This window comes from Ornithodoros turicata, chromosome 1, assembly GCF_037126465.1.
Source record: "Ornithodoros turicata isolate Travis chromosome 1, ASM3712646v1, whole genome shotgun sequence".
NCBI lineage: Eukaryota > Metazoa > Arthropoda > Arachnida > Ixodida > Argasidae > Ornithodoros > Ornithodoros turicata.
This window is the reverse complement of record NC_088201.1, coordinates 170,389,811-170,408,535: the sequence shown is the minus strand read 5'-3', so window position 1 is coordinate 170,408,535 and position 18,725 is coordinate 170,389,811. Positions and strand designations below refer to the sequence as shown.

The window sequence follows — 18,725 nt, the reverse complement described above, 5'->3', positions numbered from 1 at the left end:
CTTCACCGCGGAGGCAATTCCTCACTATCATCTATGTCCAGATTACCAGCAAAATACACAAAGGCCTGCCTAACACTTATATATCTCCACTTGTCAACTGTCCTGACAGCTTTTCCCCGAGAATTTAATATCGCGATTAATTCTGCCCGCGGATTCTAATTGCGTGTAGGGTCAGCAAAATGTTCGTGAATAAATTGGGTGCTCTATCACGAACTGCAACACAATTTTATAGTATTCGTGCGTTGAGCGAGAAGCGCGAGACTTCTTCTCCGTCGTCAACGCGTCGTCGTCTGCTTCCAAAACAAGGCATTCCACGTGATTCTCTTCCTGCTACAGTGTTGGCTGAGAGCGCGGAGTCTCGTTCCCAGACGCCTTAACCTCTAACGACAGTCAACAAACCAATCGTACTGTCGTTAAAAGCGACATGGGAATGCCAAACGTGACAGCTGTCGTTCCCGGTGCTCGTTATCGCCTTCTATCGATACTTCTCTATCGACACCGTCGCTGGCGCTCGACAGCGGCTCGGAATAGGGCCCCGGGGTTGCAGGCGCAGCGGCGTGAGGCAGCGCAGGCACGTCTTCATTGTCGTCCTCTGTGCCGGGAGGAGATAGTTCGCAACATACTTATCAATACGACGCTGTTGTAGGACATACTTCGGGTAAAGAATTAGAAAACCCCGAGCCACAGGTAACATGAGTAGATAAGTAGGATGTAGATGATGAGAGGTGTAGTACTACTGGGTGAAAGTAAGAAACACACAAACACAACACAAACCTCGCAATGCTCACTTGCATACTTCAGTTGAATAGTGCCAGTTGAAGAAAAAATTCAACTACTGGTACCTTTTCTTCAACTACCGCTACTCAACCTGTTGCGGACCGTAGACAACGATGAGGTATGTACACGCGCCTGACGCTCCCGCTCCTCACTTCTACCGGCGCCGTCCTAGCGTGAGGCCACGCACACCTACCCTATTGTACATTCCATCACCACCGATCAGGACTCATGTAGAAGAACATCATATCCTCTACATTTGGTGACGCGAACAATGGACACCGTGTTCGACGTAATTCGCCCCTTTTAGCAATCTAAATTTGGCCACATTCCCGCAAGTCTAGCACTCACAGCACGCTGCCGCGCAGCCTGGAGGGCCCCTCTGCCATTCGCTGACCGCTGCGCTTTGACACGGCACCCGATCGAGCCTGATGCTCTCTCCGGTAACATTACCGGTCAGACCCACCCCCACGGCTCTCATCCACGCATTGATTCAACATCCTGTACTCGTTCCCTAATGACTTCCAAAGCTCTGCAAGTGGTCTTCTGCTTGACGCTTACCTGCAAAGCACGACCAACCGGCACCCCCCCTCCCCCTCACAGCTTCACTACTCTTCAGTCATGCCCGATATTCACCGCATCCCGGTGTTCCTATGTAGAGGAGGGTGGTCTTCCTCTACATGAGTCCTGACCGGCGATGACAGAATGTCCCAGCGAGCAGATGGTCGTGGCCTCACGCTGGAACGGTGCCGGTAGAACTGACGAGCCAGCGCAGAAGCGCGTGGCAGCTGGGGCACATCGTCGTCATCATCGGTGGGCACCACAGTACTCCCCCACCTCAGACGCGGAGCGGGTAGAGACACGGTGACAAGAGGCGTGACGCAGGAATGACGGCTAACTTTGCGGACGCTGGTGGCCACGAGTATCGGAGCGTCGAGGAGGGTGGCGCCGGCAGGCAGGGCGTGTGCGATGGGGGCGACGTGAGCCGTAGTCACGTGCGTGTCCTGGCGTTGCCAAGCTGACGCGTCGTCAGGGCGAGTGACCAGCGGCTTGGAGATGCGGCAACCGAGCGCGTTGCTCGACCAGGTGCCGCTGGTGGATCCAGGGAATACCATCGCGATGTACGTGGAGGCTTGGCGAAGTGTGAGGAACCACGGCGCACCTCGACCGGTATGAGGCATCGAAGCCGAAGGGTGCCGGGTCAGAATGAGAATAGTGTGGCGTCCTATTACGAGCCCCCGGTGGAACGACGTGCTCGTGGACTCACGAGTTGTGCCGTAGCCCCATTGACTGGGGTCTGCACTGAGTTTGGTGGTGGTGAGGTGGGCCGAATTGATGCCTGATGATGACGGTGGTTATCTAAATTTGGGATGGTAAGAGGCCGAGTTACGCCGAACATGGTGGTCTTTGTGCGGGTCACCAAATGTAGAGGACGATGGTTTTCCTCTACATGAGTCCTGACGGGCGATGATGGAATGTCCCAGCGGGCAGATAGTCGTGGCCTCACGCTGGAACGGTGCCGGTAGAACTGACAAGCCAGCGTAGAAGCGCATGGCAGCTGGGGCACATCGTCGTCATCATCGGTGGGCACCACACCTTCACTGCCGGCCGCGATATTCGAGCCTGGGGCTCACGTGGCGGTCGTAGCAGCCGCGGCAGCCGATGCCGCACCACGTTTCAGCAGGCGTCTCGGTATATCCCTACGACTCACACAGCCTCAGCCTCACTGCCCCTGGGGCGGTCGTAGCACCCCAGGGCAACGTCTTCTACAGCGGGTCTCCCCGCACGTCTCGGGCGAATGGATCGTCGTTGTTATCCTTCGCCAACGTGTTCAGTGCAGTGAACATGTTCAACCGTGCACGCCACATACCCCCTCGCTGTCCTTCTCCAGTGAAGACGTCGTCGTGTTCTGCTTTATCTTCGCTCCACGTCTGAGTGGGCGAGTGATGTGGCGCACCGTGGACAACGACGAGGATAGACACGCGCCTGGACCACCTGCTCCACAGTTCCACCGGCTCAGTCCTTGAACCTGAGGCCACGAATATCTGGCCGCTGGGACATTCCATCACCGCCGGTCAGGACTCATGTAGAGGAACACGATCCCCTCTACAAGCCGATAGAGACGACACAAGAGACGTTTGGAAGAATTTGCCAAGGTTTCCTACTTGGGAATGCACCAACTCTTCCGCGCGCTCTCTCTTGCTTCACACTTCCCGAATGACTTTTCCTGGTACGATACCTTTCAAAGTAATTTGGCTGTTAAAAACATTATGCTGTTCTTAGGAAGGGTTCTTAATTGAGACATGGTTGGTAAAGACAACATAAACAACTTGTGAACCATTTGTGAGAGTTTTTTATATCTGTATGCGCGAGCTTGACCTCCACGTGGGCTTTTTGTCGGACTTGCACTAAAAGCTGGTAATTTTGGTCAGCTGTGCCACTCGACTGTACAGAAATACGTCTGTACATAAAAAAATAGCCCAGCTAAAAGACCAGCACCGGTGTACCCCAAGGACAGAAACGATGAGTGTGTGGAGAAATAGAGGCTGACGTTTCGAGCCAACGCTCCTTACCAGACAAAAGACAGTGACGGAGGCTGCTTAACATACCGCCAGTCCGCCAAGGGGCTGCATGAAGGGGCTGCAAACTAGAGCAGCATCAAAGAAAGGCATGACGGGAAGAATGACGCGTGACGATAAACACAGACACATACCACGACCGTCTTGTTACTGTCATGTTGTCTGTTTTCCTCCCTCGTCGTTCTTCCCGCTATGTCTGTCGTTAACCGCATCCAACTTGCTCGCATTAATGCTCTCTTAGAGCAGCATGTGTAACACCCGTCAAGCAGTGATTAGAAACCTAAAACGAGTCTTTCATTGAGGACCTTGGATGGGTAGTGATAAGATAGTGGATAAGATGACTTTTTCCCCTTTTCACGAGTTTGAGGGATGGACACCGGCGCAGAGGACAGCAACGCGAAATGTTATCTATAGCAAGCCCACAACCAGAGGAATGCTTCGAAGTCAAAGTTGTTTGGTGGTTGCTTATCTCTTCAGATATTTGTATACCCACGAGTCAGCGATGTTCACAGAGTTACTCCTTAAGTTTTCATTCAGTTTCTGGAGTTCATTCTCGTTCAGCTTCACCGATGTTAGGTTCCGAGAGAAGGTTAGGTTGACGATTGAACATAAGATAGCATATTTTGCATGCGTTGTGGCAAGACGTATTGGCATGCCAGTCTTTGGAGCTGTTACTGCAGTGGTTTGCGCCGGCATGGGCATTCATATTTGGCAACGGGGTCTCTGTCAAGGAAAAGTTTCATGTTATTTATCCGCTGTTTGGACGCGGCCTTGGGGGCCGTCTATAGAAGACTGTTTTGTTTGAAGAAATGTGTTTAGAAGTGAACAGGTCGTCTACAGCAGATTTTATTTGGCCGATTAAGGGAGGGAATAGCGGAGTGGAATCCAACTGCGAGATTAGGTACCGGCCATTCGACATGTGAGGGCGCTGGTTCGGGGCATCATGAATATTCGTTAGGTAAAGAGTGTCCTTGACAAGGTTCCTTGATGTGCAACGGGTGTTTGGAGGCGGATTTCGAAGATGGTAGACCTGAGGTTCGGGAGCTCTCTATAGGAAACGGTTGTGTTTGAAGAACGATGTCCAGAAGTGAAGAGGTCGTCTGCACCGTATTTGTGATTTCGTCGACTGAGAGAGGAGTAGCTGGGTGGAATGCAACTGTAAGAGTTTCGTGTACCTGGCATTACATTTTGTCATCACTGGATTAAAAAATGCGTGCACCCTTGGTATCGCGAGTCGTAGTCCCGGTTTCACGAAAACGGGTTAACGCGTAAACCCGAGATCAGACTTGGGTAAACTTGGTGTTAAACGCCAACCCTGTTTCACCAGCACGGGATAGCGAGATTTCCTGTTGAACAAACGTCACAGAGCCGTTGGTAACACAGGGACGAGGATGAATACCAAGTTTAGGGTTGTCTAATCTCGGTTCCAGCGTTATCTGGTTGGTGAAACTGGACCGCAGTGTTCGATTGTGATAGGGCGGTTTGCTGCGTAACTGCCGGAGTAGATGTACAGACGGGGCACAAGGTCCTAAGGAATGCCGTAATTCTGTGCATCTCTGTCGCGCTTTGATTTCAAAGGCAGAGTACCTGCAAATCGAGTTCAACCAAAACCAGAAGAAACCCGGTGCAATGCACGGATACCGCGCCGGATGTGACTGTGACTCGATATGCTCCCGCATAAACATGATTACGCATGATCTAACGTAGCCTTTCATATGTTTATTGCATGCCATTTGTGTAAAGGTGGTTGCGATGAGCAGATTGTAGGGTACGAGGTAAATTAGTATTACCTCACTACCTTAACGTAGTCTTACCAAGCTATTATATACACTTGTGTTATCTAATTTCCACAGATATTCCTCGGAAGGTGAGAAAGCTGAACCTGAAGGTTGTCTTCTGGGTAACCATGGTCTTCGTGGGACTTGTAGTGGAGCTATTGTGCTTCGGTGGATGTCTTTACGTGATGCACGTGAGAGCGCAGAATGAAGTTGATGCCCTGGTCCAGCAGCTTCAAGTCACCGAAGACTTCGAAATCGCCGGCGATTCCGGCTGACCAAAAATAGTTTAAATAGCACGCAGTACTTGACTAATTCATTTTATTCATCTTACCAAGGAACTAAAATAAATTTTGTGTCTCAAGCAATGTCTTTATGTTCTTTCTTGTGCACGTGTTACTTCCCTGCAATGGTACGTCGGTTGGATCATGTCTTATAACATTTCCAAATGTTGTCATGCCTGCTTCTTCCGCTCTTATAAAACGGCTAATAACCCCTACACTATATTCGAAATGCCAACCCTCAAAGTAAGAGATAAAAGTACCCTGACCTGCGCTTCATTTAAGATGTTTTCAAGAACGCTCACGTCTCTGCTGCACCCTTAAAAAGTTGGCTTGTACCGTGAATCACCACTTTTCTGACGCCGTGATTCGAAGCGATAGGAGAATAACAGAAACAGCACCGTCAGCAAAGCGCAAACTCTGTGTAGAAGATACAGGAACCAAGTGATTTATTCATTTATTTCGGTTTGCCCCCAAACGTGAAAGCACAACCTGCCTTAGCGTTCAAAGTCGCGCAGATGAGAATTAACGCATTTACAGAATCGTGAATTCTGTGATAGCATTTGGCCCACTCGGATTGAGACATTGGCTCGTTAGCCCCAATAACGAAAAGTACTCCCGCCTTTGCGCCGTTTAGATGGATGTTTTTCCCCGGTGTGGACAGGTATTGTGATGGCGCTACATCTTGTTACAAACGACACTGACCTGGGTATCCAATACCCTGAAGAGAAGATTCAGCGTCCCCTTCGTAATCGCAAGCATGGAAATGTGCGCTACAAACACAAGCAGTCGATGGTCTTTCCATTCCGGCGTTCCGATTACTTCTTGCCATCAAAAGCTGTCTGTCTCGTCACTGAGAAGCATATGACATAGGATGGCCGCGCATATGTGAATTAGGGCAACCAACCATCCAACATCGTCTCGGCATGTCGGCGAACACCAGACGATGCGACTGCGACCATCGCGGAAGCTGGCGTCATGGACATTTCCACTCCCGTTGAACGCATACGCGGGATCCCGCGGCGCATGCTCCGCCGGGACTACGACACGTCAGGATGTCGTGTCTGGAACTCGACTGTGGTTGCGTCAAGTTGCTCGCTGTTTCTTCACACGGCAGATCGCCACAGTGCGGCGCCTTCGCCGCTCAGTTTAAATCTGATCCCGGAATACTCTTCGCATGTGAAATAGTGAAATTTTGGTTCTAGACTCAGGAAAATGGTTTGTTTCTGATGAAAACGAGAAAACAAATTGTTTCATAGTCCCTTTAACGAACGGTCATAGCTTTATCATTGGGCTCTCATTGGGCTCTATCTGGGTTGCCAGTGACTTGTAACCGCCGATGACTCTCTAAGATACAAGCGGTGTGGGTTGGCATAGGACAACAACGAAGACGACAAGAGTAACACAGAGGCACCTAGGGAACGTCGAACTTTCAACCTTTAATCATACTCAACCTTTAAGCAAGCAACCTTTAAGGGCATTACTGTCACTGGCGATGAAATTCCCCATTCATCATCTTGAAATAAAGTTGTTTTTCTGTGTTGGTTTCGTGGTTTTCGCTGATGTGTCTCTAAAGCTGTCGCTGCGTCTGATTTTTACTTGATTAGTACTGCCGTGTGTAGATTCCTGCAAAAATTTGTAAGCAAACCTTACATGGCCAATATTGGTACCTTCAATGCCACCACAAACAGGCCGGTTCAGCCGCACGCTTAGTGACCTCCCGTGTGAATTCGGGCCAAGATTCTTCGTGTGCAGGAGACATGAAACGGAACTTTTTTTGCTGAAAAAATTTGGAACCCGAGAAAGGGACAGAGGAGGGACGACACGACACGTTCTCGAACACAGCAAACCCTTTAATAACAGCAACACCTACGTACCCAACAACTTCCGAATTGGTGGCGAGGGAGCAACCGACGCCACACTTACACAATTTCCCCTCGTGACAATCTCTTTGTACTCTTTTAACAGTCTGGCCACAGGGTCCCGAATAGAATCTAGGACACTTGTCTCGTCGAAGGCCGGGGAACAATTATTACAAAGTCTAAGATGGGCGACAAGTTCGGAATTCCCAGACAACGACTCCGCATTTCTCTTGTGTTCGCTGAGCCAAAGTACAAAGAGATTATCACGAGGGGAAATTGTGTAAGTGTGGCGTCGGTTGCTCCCTCGCCACCAATTCGGAAGTTGTTGGGTACGTAGGTGTTGCTGGTATTGAAGGGTTTGCTGTGTTCGAGAACGTGTCGTGTCGTCCCTCCTCTGTCCCTTTCTCGGGTTCCAAATTTTTTCACCATGTACCAGCTTGCCTGCACCCTTGCCCTTTTGCCATTACTTTTTTTGCTCCCCGTTTTCCGCAGTTACTGACAACGTTCCTGATGAACACATACAAATATGAACTGATTGACCTGCAGTGCGGCGTCCCCATAAGAACGCATTCGCTGAAGTTGGTGCGTCTTCGTTTTATTCGTGGACAGAAGTATCAGAACATACGTATATTATCGCGGACAAGGCTGCTGTGCATGTTCGTACAACATACATCCAACAATAACTAACGCGATGACAGTGCGTTAGTATCAGACGTTCGTTTTGCTTCTAATTGCTTCTCGTATGCTTCGTTTCTGCTTCTTATATTTTGATATACTTTGACTAGTAGGAGGCTCGGGATCTATTCGAGAACGTTGCTGTTAGTACTGCTACACGACATGAGACCGCTCAACCGTTCGAGAAACTCTCGGAGAACGCGGTAGACACGTTTCGACACATCCAGAGACGGGGCGCAACTGACGGCCAGGGCAGGCACCAACGGCTTCCTATAGAGCCCATAGTTTGAGGTAGTCCACACAACACTGGCCACACGACCAATGAGAGTGTAACGTTAATTATGCATAGCCAGTCGGCAAATCAGGAGCCTTAACCTTTGCCTTACCTTTCGGCTGGTTCTGGCTACCATCGACCGCTACTGGATTTCACGCCTGCCGCCGTTACCCAATATTCAAAATAACTGAAGCTTCTTTTGGCTAAAAGAAATATTTATTTGACCCAAAGCACTGATTCAAAGATCTGATACATGGGTGCACTGTGAGTACAAAGTCCAACAATACAAGTTCGAACTTGAAGCAAAACGAACACACCGTTCAATTCTTAATACCGAGGCAGTCTCATGAGTGCGTACCATTTTATGATGAGCATGAGGTCACAGACATCATGGGCTCATTCGCCAGCTCTTTTAAGGGAAAGAAAAAAAATCCGTGAAAAAGAACAAGCCTGGAAATCACGGAATGAAAAACTGCTAGCGACGGTGGATGCCTACAAAAAAGAACTTGAACACCTGAAGAAAGAATGCCACGTGGACATGTTTCTTGCTGTAGCAAGGAATTCTGAACACGGCATAAAAGCGAAGCTTCTCATGGACCAAGCAACCCAAGTGGTCCGAAGCGATCATCCGACACTGTATAGTCCTGCGCAACTTTTCAGCGAAGTCGTACGAATACATGAGGGCAGAAAACCTCTTTTTTTCTTCCCTGCAGGAGCACACTTCAAAAGTACCTGGGCAGCTCTGCAGGCGAAGTCGGCTTCAGCGACCTGGTGACGAAAAGACTGCGCACTGAGCTTGAATCCCTGGACACACCTGGGTCCAGAATGTGTAGCCTCGTCGTGGACGAAATGCACATAAAACAAAAACTTGAATATCACAAACAAAGGGACACCTTTCTTGGGCATGTTGACATGAGCGAAGATCTTGAGCATATTTTGCCCAAATCTGAAAAGGATCAGCTCGCTAACTCACTCCTATGTTTCTTGCTGTGTGGACTCCACGCGAGGTTTAAGATCCCAGTGGGTTGCTTTTTTACAAAGGGTTGCACTGGTGACTTGCTAGCAGAAATAGTGAGGCACGTCATTAAGGGGACAGAGGAGATAGGATATGACGTCGTAAGACTTGTAACAGATAAGGTCAACGTTGCAGCCATGGAGGTATTGTAGAAAGGGGAGCCCCGAACCCGGGTGCCACACCCTGCGGACCCCTCGAGAAATCTCATGCTTGCCTTCGACCAAAGCCATATAATGAAGAACATCCGTTCCCAGTTTTTGGCCAAGGACATGGGAGCCAACAAGGAAATTTCATCTGTGTACCTCGAGGAGTTGTACAAGATGCAAAAGGGGTCCACACTAAAACCAGTGCGCTTCCTCACCGGAAGCACATCTTTTCATCGAATATTGAGAAGATGGACGTGAAAACTGCAATTCAAGTCTGTTCACCTCCAGTGACAGCAGCCTTGGGCTTTGTGAAGGACCAAGCGGGGCATACTTGTGACTTACAGTTTGCGGACGCAGGCCCGACTATCGATTTTATGTCCACCATGTAGAGATGGTTTGTCATGATAGATGTGAGCAACTGTTAACAGCACATTCACCAGAACAATCCAGATGCAAGGCAGTTCTCTGATACTGAAGACCCAAGACTTCACTGGCTAGAAACCGATTTCCATGAATATTTGAATGGCATCAAGGACTCCAGTCCGCAAGGACATTTTTTCAGCAAGGAGACCTACCACGCGCTTGTTTTCAGGACGATTTCCAACGTGCAATGCATCCGGTTTCTCCTAAGCGAACGAGGTTTCCAGTTCGTTCTGACCCGCATATTCTCCAGTGATCCCATTGAATCCCTGTTCGACATAATCAGGCGCAGCGCGCGATGCAATGACATGCTCGGCGTAAAAAGCGCGCTGTGCGATATGGAGAAAATGTTTAAAACTGGAATTGTGGCATCTTTCGAGAAGAGCAACGTTAGCAGTCCCACTCCATTCTGTTCGTCGCGGCCTCTAATTACGGTCCCTGACACGACTGTGTCAACGGCCGACAAGACCATCGTGATCGCACAACAGGTATTACGGGACCTGTGCGCGTCGTCGCGTCCGTTCGTGACAAGCCCAGACATGGCACCTATTGCACTTGTTGGTGGATATACGAGGGCTGTTCAAGTCAAACCGGGATTTTTCATTTTTCGCAAGACTAAAATGATCTTACAAGCGATAAATTAGTTTTATTTTTCAACGTAATATCCAGCTGCACTAATGCACTTGTCTCAGCGTTTCACGAGGGCTTGGATGCCAGCAGCGTGGAAATCCTTACCGGCGCGTAGCAGCCATGATCGAACCACATTCTTGACCTCGTCGTCGCAGCTGAAGTGGCGACCCCCAAGGAACGCCTTCCGTGGCCCGACGAGATGGAAATCGCTGGTGACGATGTCTGGACTGTAAGGGGGATGTGGCAGCATCTCCCAGCCAAGTTCCTGTAAGGTGCGTGTCTTGAGATGCGCGGTATTCGGGCGTGCATTGTCCTGTAGTAGGAGAACTCCTTTGGTGATGAGGCCCGGCCGCTTTTGCTTCAGCGCCTTATGCACATCCCCGGGAACCTGGCAGTATAATGCACTATGGATTGTGGTACCACTGGGAAGAAAATCAACGTGAACAACGCCAGCCTTGTCTCAGAAATCCCTGGCAATGACCTTACCCGCAGACGGGGTGCTCCGGAACTTCTTGGAAGCCACTGCAACGCGCCGGAAAAGAAAGAAACAGCTGAAGTTAGACAGACAAACAAAGCGCACTTCCAACACGTCTTTACTACACAGAAACACAAACAAGGAACCGAAGCACTGGTCTTCGCAACGCCCACTATGAATCAGACGAAACCTAGATGGACAGACGAAACCTAGTTCCTAGATGGACAAACCGATAGACGGCGTGGCAACACACCGTTCCCCCATTCTGCTTACCTCAGCAGCCTCCATTATCTCCCTGGTTAATGTGTCATTGTGTCTCCCAATGCATTCCGTCTCCAAAAAACCCGCTTGGCATCCACACGTGTTACAATGTTGGGCCAGCCATCCATCCCTCTTATTATTAACATTATTACTGTATTCGCTCCACGTATGATTGACACGCCGACTGGTTTGCCCTACATAGCACCTACCGCACGATAAGGGAATCTTATAAACGACACCAGATAAACACGATATGAACTACCGCCTATGTCTGACCTCAGACTCCGATGTGCTACCCATAGAACGAGGTCGAAGCCCCGCCGCTTTCCGTAACTTTTTCAGGGCCGAAAATAGTACACTGACACCCGTCTTCGAAAACACCTTCTTAAGCCTGTGTGACCCAGTATGAATATACGGAATTACCACAGGACGTGTTCCCGCCCGTTCAACCGGGACTCTCTTCCCATACAACCCACTAAAAATCGTATCTGCAACACATGAGAGAACACCGCAGGGGAACCCGGCATCCCTTAACCTAAACGCCTGATTGTTGAAAGTACTATCGACACAATGCACACATGACTTATTCAACGAGCTAAGCAAGCACAACTTGGCGATCCCCCGTTTTATAATCTTTGAATGCGCTGAATCATAGCCGTTTCTTGGGAGCTGGCGAGCCCGGATGCTTCCACTGTTTTGATGCGCGTTTAGACTCAGGAGTGAAATGGTGCACCCACGTTTCATCGCACGTGATGATCCAACCAAGGAACGGCTGTCCTTCGTTGTCGACACGGTACCTTAGCTCTTGGGAGATTTCCAGTCTTCTCTGCCGGTCAAACACGGAGAGCTGCCTCGGGACCCAACGGGCACTAACTTTCCGAGACTGGAGGTGTTCATGAATGATAGTGTTCAACGTTCCCACAGAAGGGTCCGTCTTCCGAGCCAGTTCGAGACAAGTTACCCGTCGATACTTGAGGATCAGGCGCTCCACAAGTTGGATGTTCTCAGGAACTCTGACACTGGGCCCTGAGCCGCCCCGGTCGGGATCGTGCTTAAATGATGTACGGCGGTCTCGGAACCGTTTGCACCACTCTAATTCTTTGCTGCGGCTAAGTATCGTGGCCATACTGAGCCTGAAGTCATGTGTGAATTTCAGATGACTTTACGCCTTCATTCACGAGAAACTCCATGACAATTCGCTGTTCGATGTGTGCGCTCACCTCGTTGTCGGCCATCTTGTCCAGCACGTGTCTTCTGTTTTCCACAAACTTTGAACCACCACGTGGTGAACGCGGAGGCCTGTCGCGTGTGAAAATGACGAGAAAGAAGTAGCGCGAGCCACTTGTAGACTCAGGAGACAGAAAGTTCCGGTTTGACTTGAACACCCCTCGTACATCTCGTGTGGTGACCGAGAAGATCCCATGTGAGAACTGTGTTAATCTAGTTCTGAAAGCGAAGGGAAATTCTGTTTTGGACGGCATGATCAAGCATCAAAACAGAGGAGGGCTGTCCAACCCAACTCCAGAACTGATAAGGGTCCTCCATGCCCTCAAGAAATTTGTGGACGTTATTCTCTCTCATACTGAGCGTCTAAAGAGGCCCCTCGAGACGTGTGTCAAAAACAGCATCCCGATACTCAAGCGTACTGCCACACTTCGGTTTACAATCGATGATGATGGGATCTCAGTTGTCTCGCGACGTAAACCCCCAATTATTATGATGATGATGACGATGGGCACAGTTTTGTTAGAACTTATCTGCAGGAAATTCATGAAACCACTGCTTTCGAACCATGCGCTGGACATTACTGACAGAAACGCCGTGGCAAAATATTTTAACAGAAAACCGCTCTCCCGCAAAGTTTTGAAGCTCTAAATACGCCAGCTGCGCCAGCAAGACCGATGATTTGACTGGGATGGCGCCGCCTTCATGAAAACTGAATGTGCATGTGGAAACGACGGTATCCCTCCGCACGAGTGCCGACCGATGGTGATGGAATGCTCTCGAGAGCCAGGTTCAGATGAATTGCGGAGGTGCTGCTCCGATGCTGATGTTGCAGCTGTGCGAAGCTTCTCGGCGCGTCGCCCCAGGCCATGGCTCGGCCCGAGTCATCGTTGGTGCACTTCCTCGTTATCCGCGGCCGCTACACGCATCAACAAGATCAGATGACAAAATCGTCCATGGAACACTGCGCAGCCCTGTTCCTGTGATAACTGCAAACAAAGATACGAGAACTCCAGGTACGAACAAACTTTTTATATCAAATTGTTGACAAATTGCGGCCGTGCGGAGCGTCGCTTCATCTGTGCTCTCCTCTTATTACTGCTCCGTGTTCAGGTATTGAGGTCAGAATTTTGTCCTACGGGGTCAATCTGGCTACTGTATCGATCACAGCTCAAATTATAAAAAAGAAACCACAGAAAACCCCAAAAGACTGCGCTTCTTCCGCGGTTCCACATAGAACCACATTGTCGGTGCAGAAGGCTGCGCCATACCGCGGACAACTGCGGAAACAGGTGGCAGATGGCGCGCTCGCCTCGACAGGCATCTAGTTAGAGCAGGCGTTGGTTCAGTCGGTTGACACCACCAAAACACGGAACACAAGAGCACGCCTTGCCGACCGAGACGTCTTATTTCGACACTATGCTGAAACGGCCGCCGGGGCACTGCACACACATGCGCGCGTACAAAATGCATTTTTCAAAACATTGTCGACCAATCGGCGCGCGCGCAGAGTCTGGACCAATGAGCTTGCAACGTTGTAGATTGGCACAGTGGTATATATTCTACAGCCGTATCCTCGGGCACCTGAGGAGGACTGGCCAGGCCCGCACAGCTCCCCATATGTAGTTCTTTTGAAGCCCAGGCCTTAAAATAGGATGACTCCCAAATTGCATTAACGAACCCCGCGACTTTATTCAATGCTTACAGGTAGCAGTCAAAACAACAAACAAAAAAGGTTCCCTCGCGCCTTCGCGCATATCTTCCTTCTTCTTCCTCGGGCCGGAGCCCACGTACTCTTCCCTTCCCTTCAGACTCCCCCCCGAAGAAACCAATTTCGTCACTCCGAACTGTAGACTTAAAACCTGAGAAGGTCTTCAAACTTCAAGCCTATACAGTAATTTTTCCGGGCGCACGAGCGTGGATTTGTTGGGCAGCTGAACCTCGAATACCCGCGCTCTTCCGCCACTTCCTGGAAAACTTCAGACGATACGTCCTGTTGGCCAGCGCTGTCCCGGACTGTGTTCTTTTCCGATTATTACTATATCATCCACGTGAAGTTGTCGTCCCCGTGATTTGGTGGAAAAGTTTCTCAACTCCGTAAGGTACTCCTTGTACCATCGTTCCCAAAAGGATTTTAAACTTGACGTCCGTTGCTGCCAAAACCTTCGCAAATTAGTGGCTGTGCTTTCTGGCAAACTTTCTGTAGTGCAGTCCGGGAAGGTCACGAGTCTCTTTCCTGCAAGACACTCACCGAGGGACAACGGCTGTACGCTTTCGTTTTCATACACGAAGGTGATCGGCCGTGAATTGAGGACTGCTTCTGTTTCCGTGACGATAGTGTTGAGTAACACTTCGTTCAAACACTTTCCGCCGATAGTCTTCTTCAGTGCCTTCACTGACCTTATCAATATCTCATAAAACCCGCCCCACCAGGGAGCGTATGGAGCATTGTAACGCCATTGAAATCTCCAGTAGAAGTACATTTGCTTCGTTGACCTTTACATCTTCACCACAAGTGGTCCTGCAAAATCTACACCAACCACGTTGAAAAGTTCAGATTTCGTTACTCTAGGTGACGGCAGTCGAGCTGCTTCTTGCTGGGAACTACTAGCGTTAAATCGCTGGCATACCACGCATCGCCTTATAATCTTCTTCACTGTCAGTGTGCCTTGCACTACCCAATATCTTTCACGTAAGTGTTCGAGTGTGTCCCGCATTCCATGAGAATTTCGAAATAGTGGTTTTTCTTTGGCAGAACTGCTGGATGCCTCTGTGTGTAGGGTAAATCACTTTCCTGTACACGGCCTCTTAACCTAAGTAGTCCTGAGTCATCGAGAAAGAGCCTGTTTCCTTTAAGAGTTGACTTCGCAGCAGCGGCTTCCCGCTTTGAATCGCAAAAATTTCTTCTGCAAATGCCCTTCGTTGCACAACCTTTGTACAATAGTCTTCTGCTCGTTGGAGCTCCTTTTCTGTGAGAGATCCACGTTCCTGAGTTGCTTTCTGACGTTTACCCACGAAGCGCAGGATCCAGACTACCACATGATGTAGCTTCTTTGCTGAACTGTATTTTTCCACGTCCTCCACATCACAAACTGTTACTGGGTGTACTTGTAACGTGACTACTAATGCCTTTTCCTCCAACTCTTCTTTCTCAAAGTCTTCGACCTCTGTAGTCCACACAGTCCAGCTTTGTTCGCTGCTTAGAATCCAACGTGGTCCTCTCCACCACAGATCAGCGTTAATAAGTTTCCTCGCCGGGATGCCTCTTGTTAACATATCGGCAGGATTTTCCTTAGCGTGGCAGTGCCTCCGGTCACCTTCCGCTGTTAATGTCTGAATCTCCAGCACCCTGTTATGAACAAACTGTTTCCAATGCTGAACGTCTCCGCGTATCCAGCAAAGAGCAATCTTTGAGTCTGTCCAAAAGTGAAGTCGACATGTACTGACTTCAAGTTTCTTCGTCAAGTAAGACGCGAGTCTTGCTCCTGCTAGGCATGCCACCAATTCCAGACGAGGAATCGTTAGTTCTTTCAAAGGCGCAAGCCTAGCTTTGGCCATCAAGAATACTGCACTTTTCTCACGTCACGTAACGAGTTTTCCATAACTGGTATACGCAACTGCCCCATACGCCGTGGGACTAGCGTCGCAAAATATGTGCATTTCACTATGCACGACCTTTGTCTCTTGGTTGGCTCCATAGTATCTCGATCTTCCATGTACTGTAGCTCGTAACACCACTGGTTCCACCTCAGTTGTGTACTCGAGGGCAGCGGAGTGCCCCATCCAACGTCCATCTTCCATAGTTGTTGGAAAATAGCTCCTCCTTGAACGGTAAACGGGGTCAGCATCCCTAGGGGATCGTAGGCACGTGCTGTCATTTGTATGACCGATCGCTTTGTCTCACTCCGGGCTTGCCGTAGACTCCACAGATCGTTTTTTAGAAAACATTAAGATGTCATATTCTGATGCCCATGACAGTCCTAGGACTTTCTGCGTCTCTTTCGTATCTCCTCAATTTCTTTCTCCCAAGTCGGCTCGCAAGAACTTCCGTACGTCAATGTCGTTCGATACCCACTTGTGTAGTTTCATGTGCGCCCGGCTTAGAATCTCCGCTTCTTTTGCGATCTTCTTTGCTTCATCTACGTCTGCTACCAATGCAACCTTATTGAGTCTGAAATTCACCAGCAACTCGACTACGTCAGTGTGCAAATTTGGTCTATATTCTAGACACTGATTCAGTGACTTCGCATTGCCATAGCTTTATGAACAGTCGAACACCACTCTCAGTTTGGTTGTGCTGCTAGACTCTCTGCAGACGACTTGATCTGGCATGTACTAAACATTTTGACCTTCCGTCAACGACACCTTTTCAGCCATGACGCTGTACATTCTTATTGCTTGATCGTATCTCCTCATCATCTCTTCGTTTCTGGTAAGCCTCTTTGTCAATTGACCAAGCCTCGTCAGAGCAACTTCGTGTTTGTTTCCCAGATTGCTCGTCGTCTGACGCTTCATATCGTCCATCTTTCTGTTCTACCGTCTCCCTAAGAAGTTGTAGAACCGAGTCCTCCGCATCGCTGTCCTTTTCAGCGGCTATTCCAATGGCTTCGAGATCCCAGAACTGTCCGAGCGATGAACTTCTTTCCACGTCGTCGACTGAGAGTCGGAATACCAACGCCTGGTTACAATGCTAGCTGTTACTACTTTCAGCTCTGGTTCAGTACACCATCCATCCAAGACGGGTTTCTACAGCTCGTAAACAACTCCTCAGTCTCACGACTCTCCCTGTGACCAGATCCCAGTAGTGATCTGCCTCTACCAGAATTTGTACTTGCTGTCTGTTCTCTGTGCAAAGTAGATGTTCAACGGAAAGGTTCTTCTCTGTCATGCTGTCTATGATTTCTGGTCCTGGCTTTGGTGTTCTTTGTGTACTGATCACGTCTGTCACGAGGACCTCTATCTTGTACTCTTTGTCAGAGCTCATACTCTGTAGCTTCAGAGAAACACGTCGAAAAGACCTTTCCGCTCCTTGTCCTCCGAACACACCGACCCTCAATTTCTCTTTGCCACAGTTCTGTATCTCAGTTTCTCTGTGACTTCTTCGGTCACAAAGGATAGTTGACTCCCTGTGTCGAACATAACCTTGGACTTAGCCTTGCCCAATTCTCCTTCGCACCACGCAACGGATCTCTGCAGCACCGCCACGGAATCCAGTGTCTCTTCTACTAACCCTAGGCTCATTTGCATAGAACCATCTGAGTTTTTTGTCCTGAGTAGACAACTTGTCAGCTTTTGGGTTGCATACCGACGAAGCGCGTCTCTCTTGGCACTTCGTGCACTGTAGTTTCCGCCAACATCTCTTCGAGATATGGTTTGCTCCGGTACATCTGAAGCATCTACCAGTTTCTGCCAGTTTCCGTAATTTTTCGTCCATTGGAATGTCTGCAGTGCAGTCTTTAGTCGAATGTTCCGTGCCTTGCAAAAAAAGCATTCCGATGACTGTACTGTCGTGTGAAGCAGCGCAGACGCTGAAGATGGTCTTTTTGGTTTCCTTGTATACTTTCTCTTGTCCTCATTCTTCTGAGATGACTGTGATGTTGCTACAGCTGTACCATGGGCAACGAGCAGTCTTTCCCGGCACTCAGCTTCTACTCTCTGAAACTTCATGAAGTTCTTCACCTTTGTTACGTGTTGCGTTCCCGAAAGCCCTGAATCCGTTCTGCCGTCTCCTCGGTCATTTCTGTTCCTTATTGCAGCTTCATCCTCCGCTTCCAGCTCCTTTCTGTTGAAATCGCTAACTAGCGCCTGAGGTATGAGTTGAAGCATGAGGGAGTACAGCATTGATGAAAAAGACTCCTCAGGTACCCCGAGTACCCCGAGTGTTGTCAACGCTCTGACATGCGCTGCCAGCTCGTCGTGAAGCTTCCTGAGGCCTCTGGTATCTTGCTGTGATCTCATACGCTGCAAGTTCATCAGTCTGGTCATGTGGTCCTCTATTTGCAGACACTCATTTCCAGGCCGACCTTTGAGAATTTCAAGGGCGTCTTTGTAGCATCTTTCCATTGGGGGCAATCCGGAAATGGCCGACGGTGCTTCGCCAGTGAGCGCTCCTCTTAAATAATTGAACTTGTCGCACGCAGACAATGTCGCTTTCTCGTGTACAACCTGTAGCAATTGCTCCCAGAACACCATCCAGTTCTTTCTTTGCCCGTTGAACTTGATGCGCTCCAATTTTGGCAGTCTGACCTCAACGCTTGGTACCTTTGTGCCTTCCATGGGTCTCATTTCTGAACCAAGTCCATCTGTGCCAATTCCTGAAGAGCTTATCCTTCCT

At 49.3% G+C, this 18,725-nt stretch overlaps 2 protein-coding genes across 4 annotated transcripts in view; one reads left to right on the top strand and one right to left on the bottom strand.

The window, feature by feature from the left end:
• The window catches only part of LOC135372846 (uncharacterized), a 54,492-nt gene extending 49,000 nt beyond the window's left edge, over positions 1-5,492 (top strand). For all 3 annotated transcript variants that reach the window (XM_064606309.1, XM_064606308.1, XM_064606305.1), the window contains one exon: positions 5,207-5,492. In XM_064606309.1, the coding sequence (XP_064462379.1) occupies positions 5,207-5,406 (200 nt within the window). In that variant the 3' untranslated portion in view covers positions 5,407-5,492. The remainder of the gene's footprint in view (positions 1-5,206) is intronic.
• A 6,324-nt stretch (positions 5,493-11,816) lies between these two features.
• LOC135389767 (histone-lysine N-methyltransferase SETMAR-like) lies at positions 11,817-12,293 on the bottom strand. Its single transcript, XM_064619799.1, has one exon. It carries the CDS (start codon positions 12,291-12,293, stop codon positions 11,817-11,819), a length of 477 nt encoding a protein of 158 aa, XP_064475869.1.
• Positions 12,294-18,725: the final 6,432 nt, after the last annotated feature.

Coding starts and splice junctions, on each gene's coding strand:
- LOC135389767 (XM_064619799.1), bottom strand. CDS start 12,293: ATGGCCACGATACTTAGCCGCAGCAAAGAATTAGAGTGGTGCAAACGG.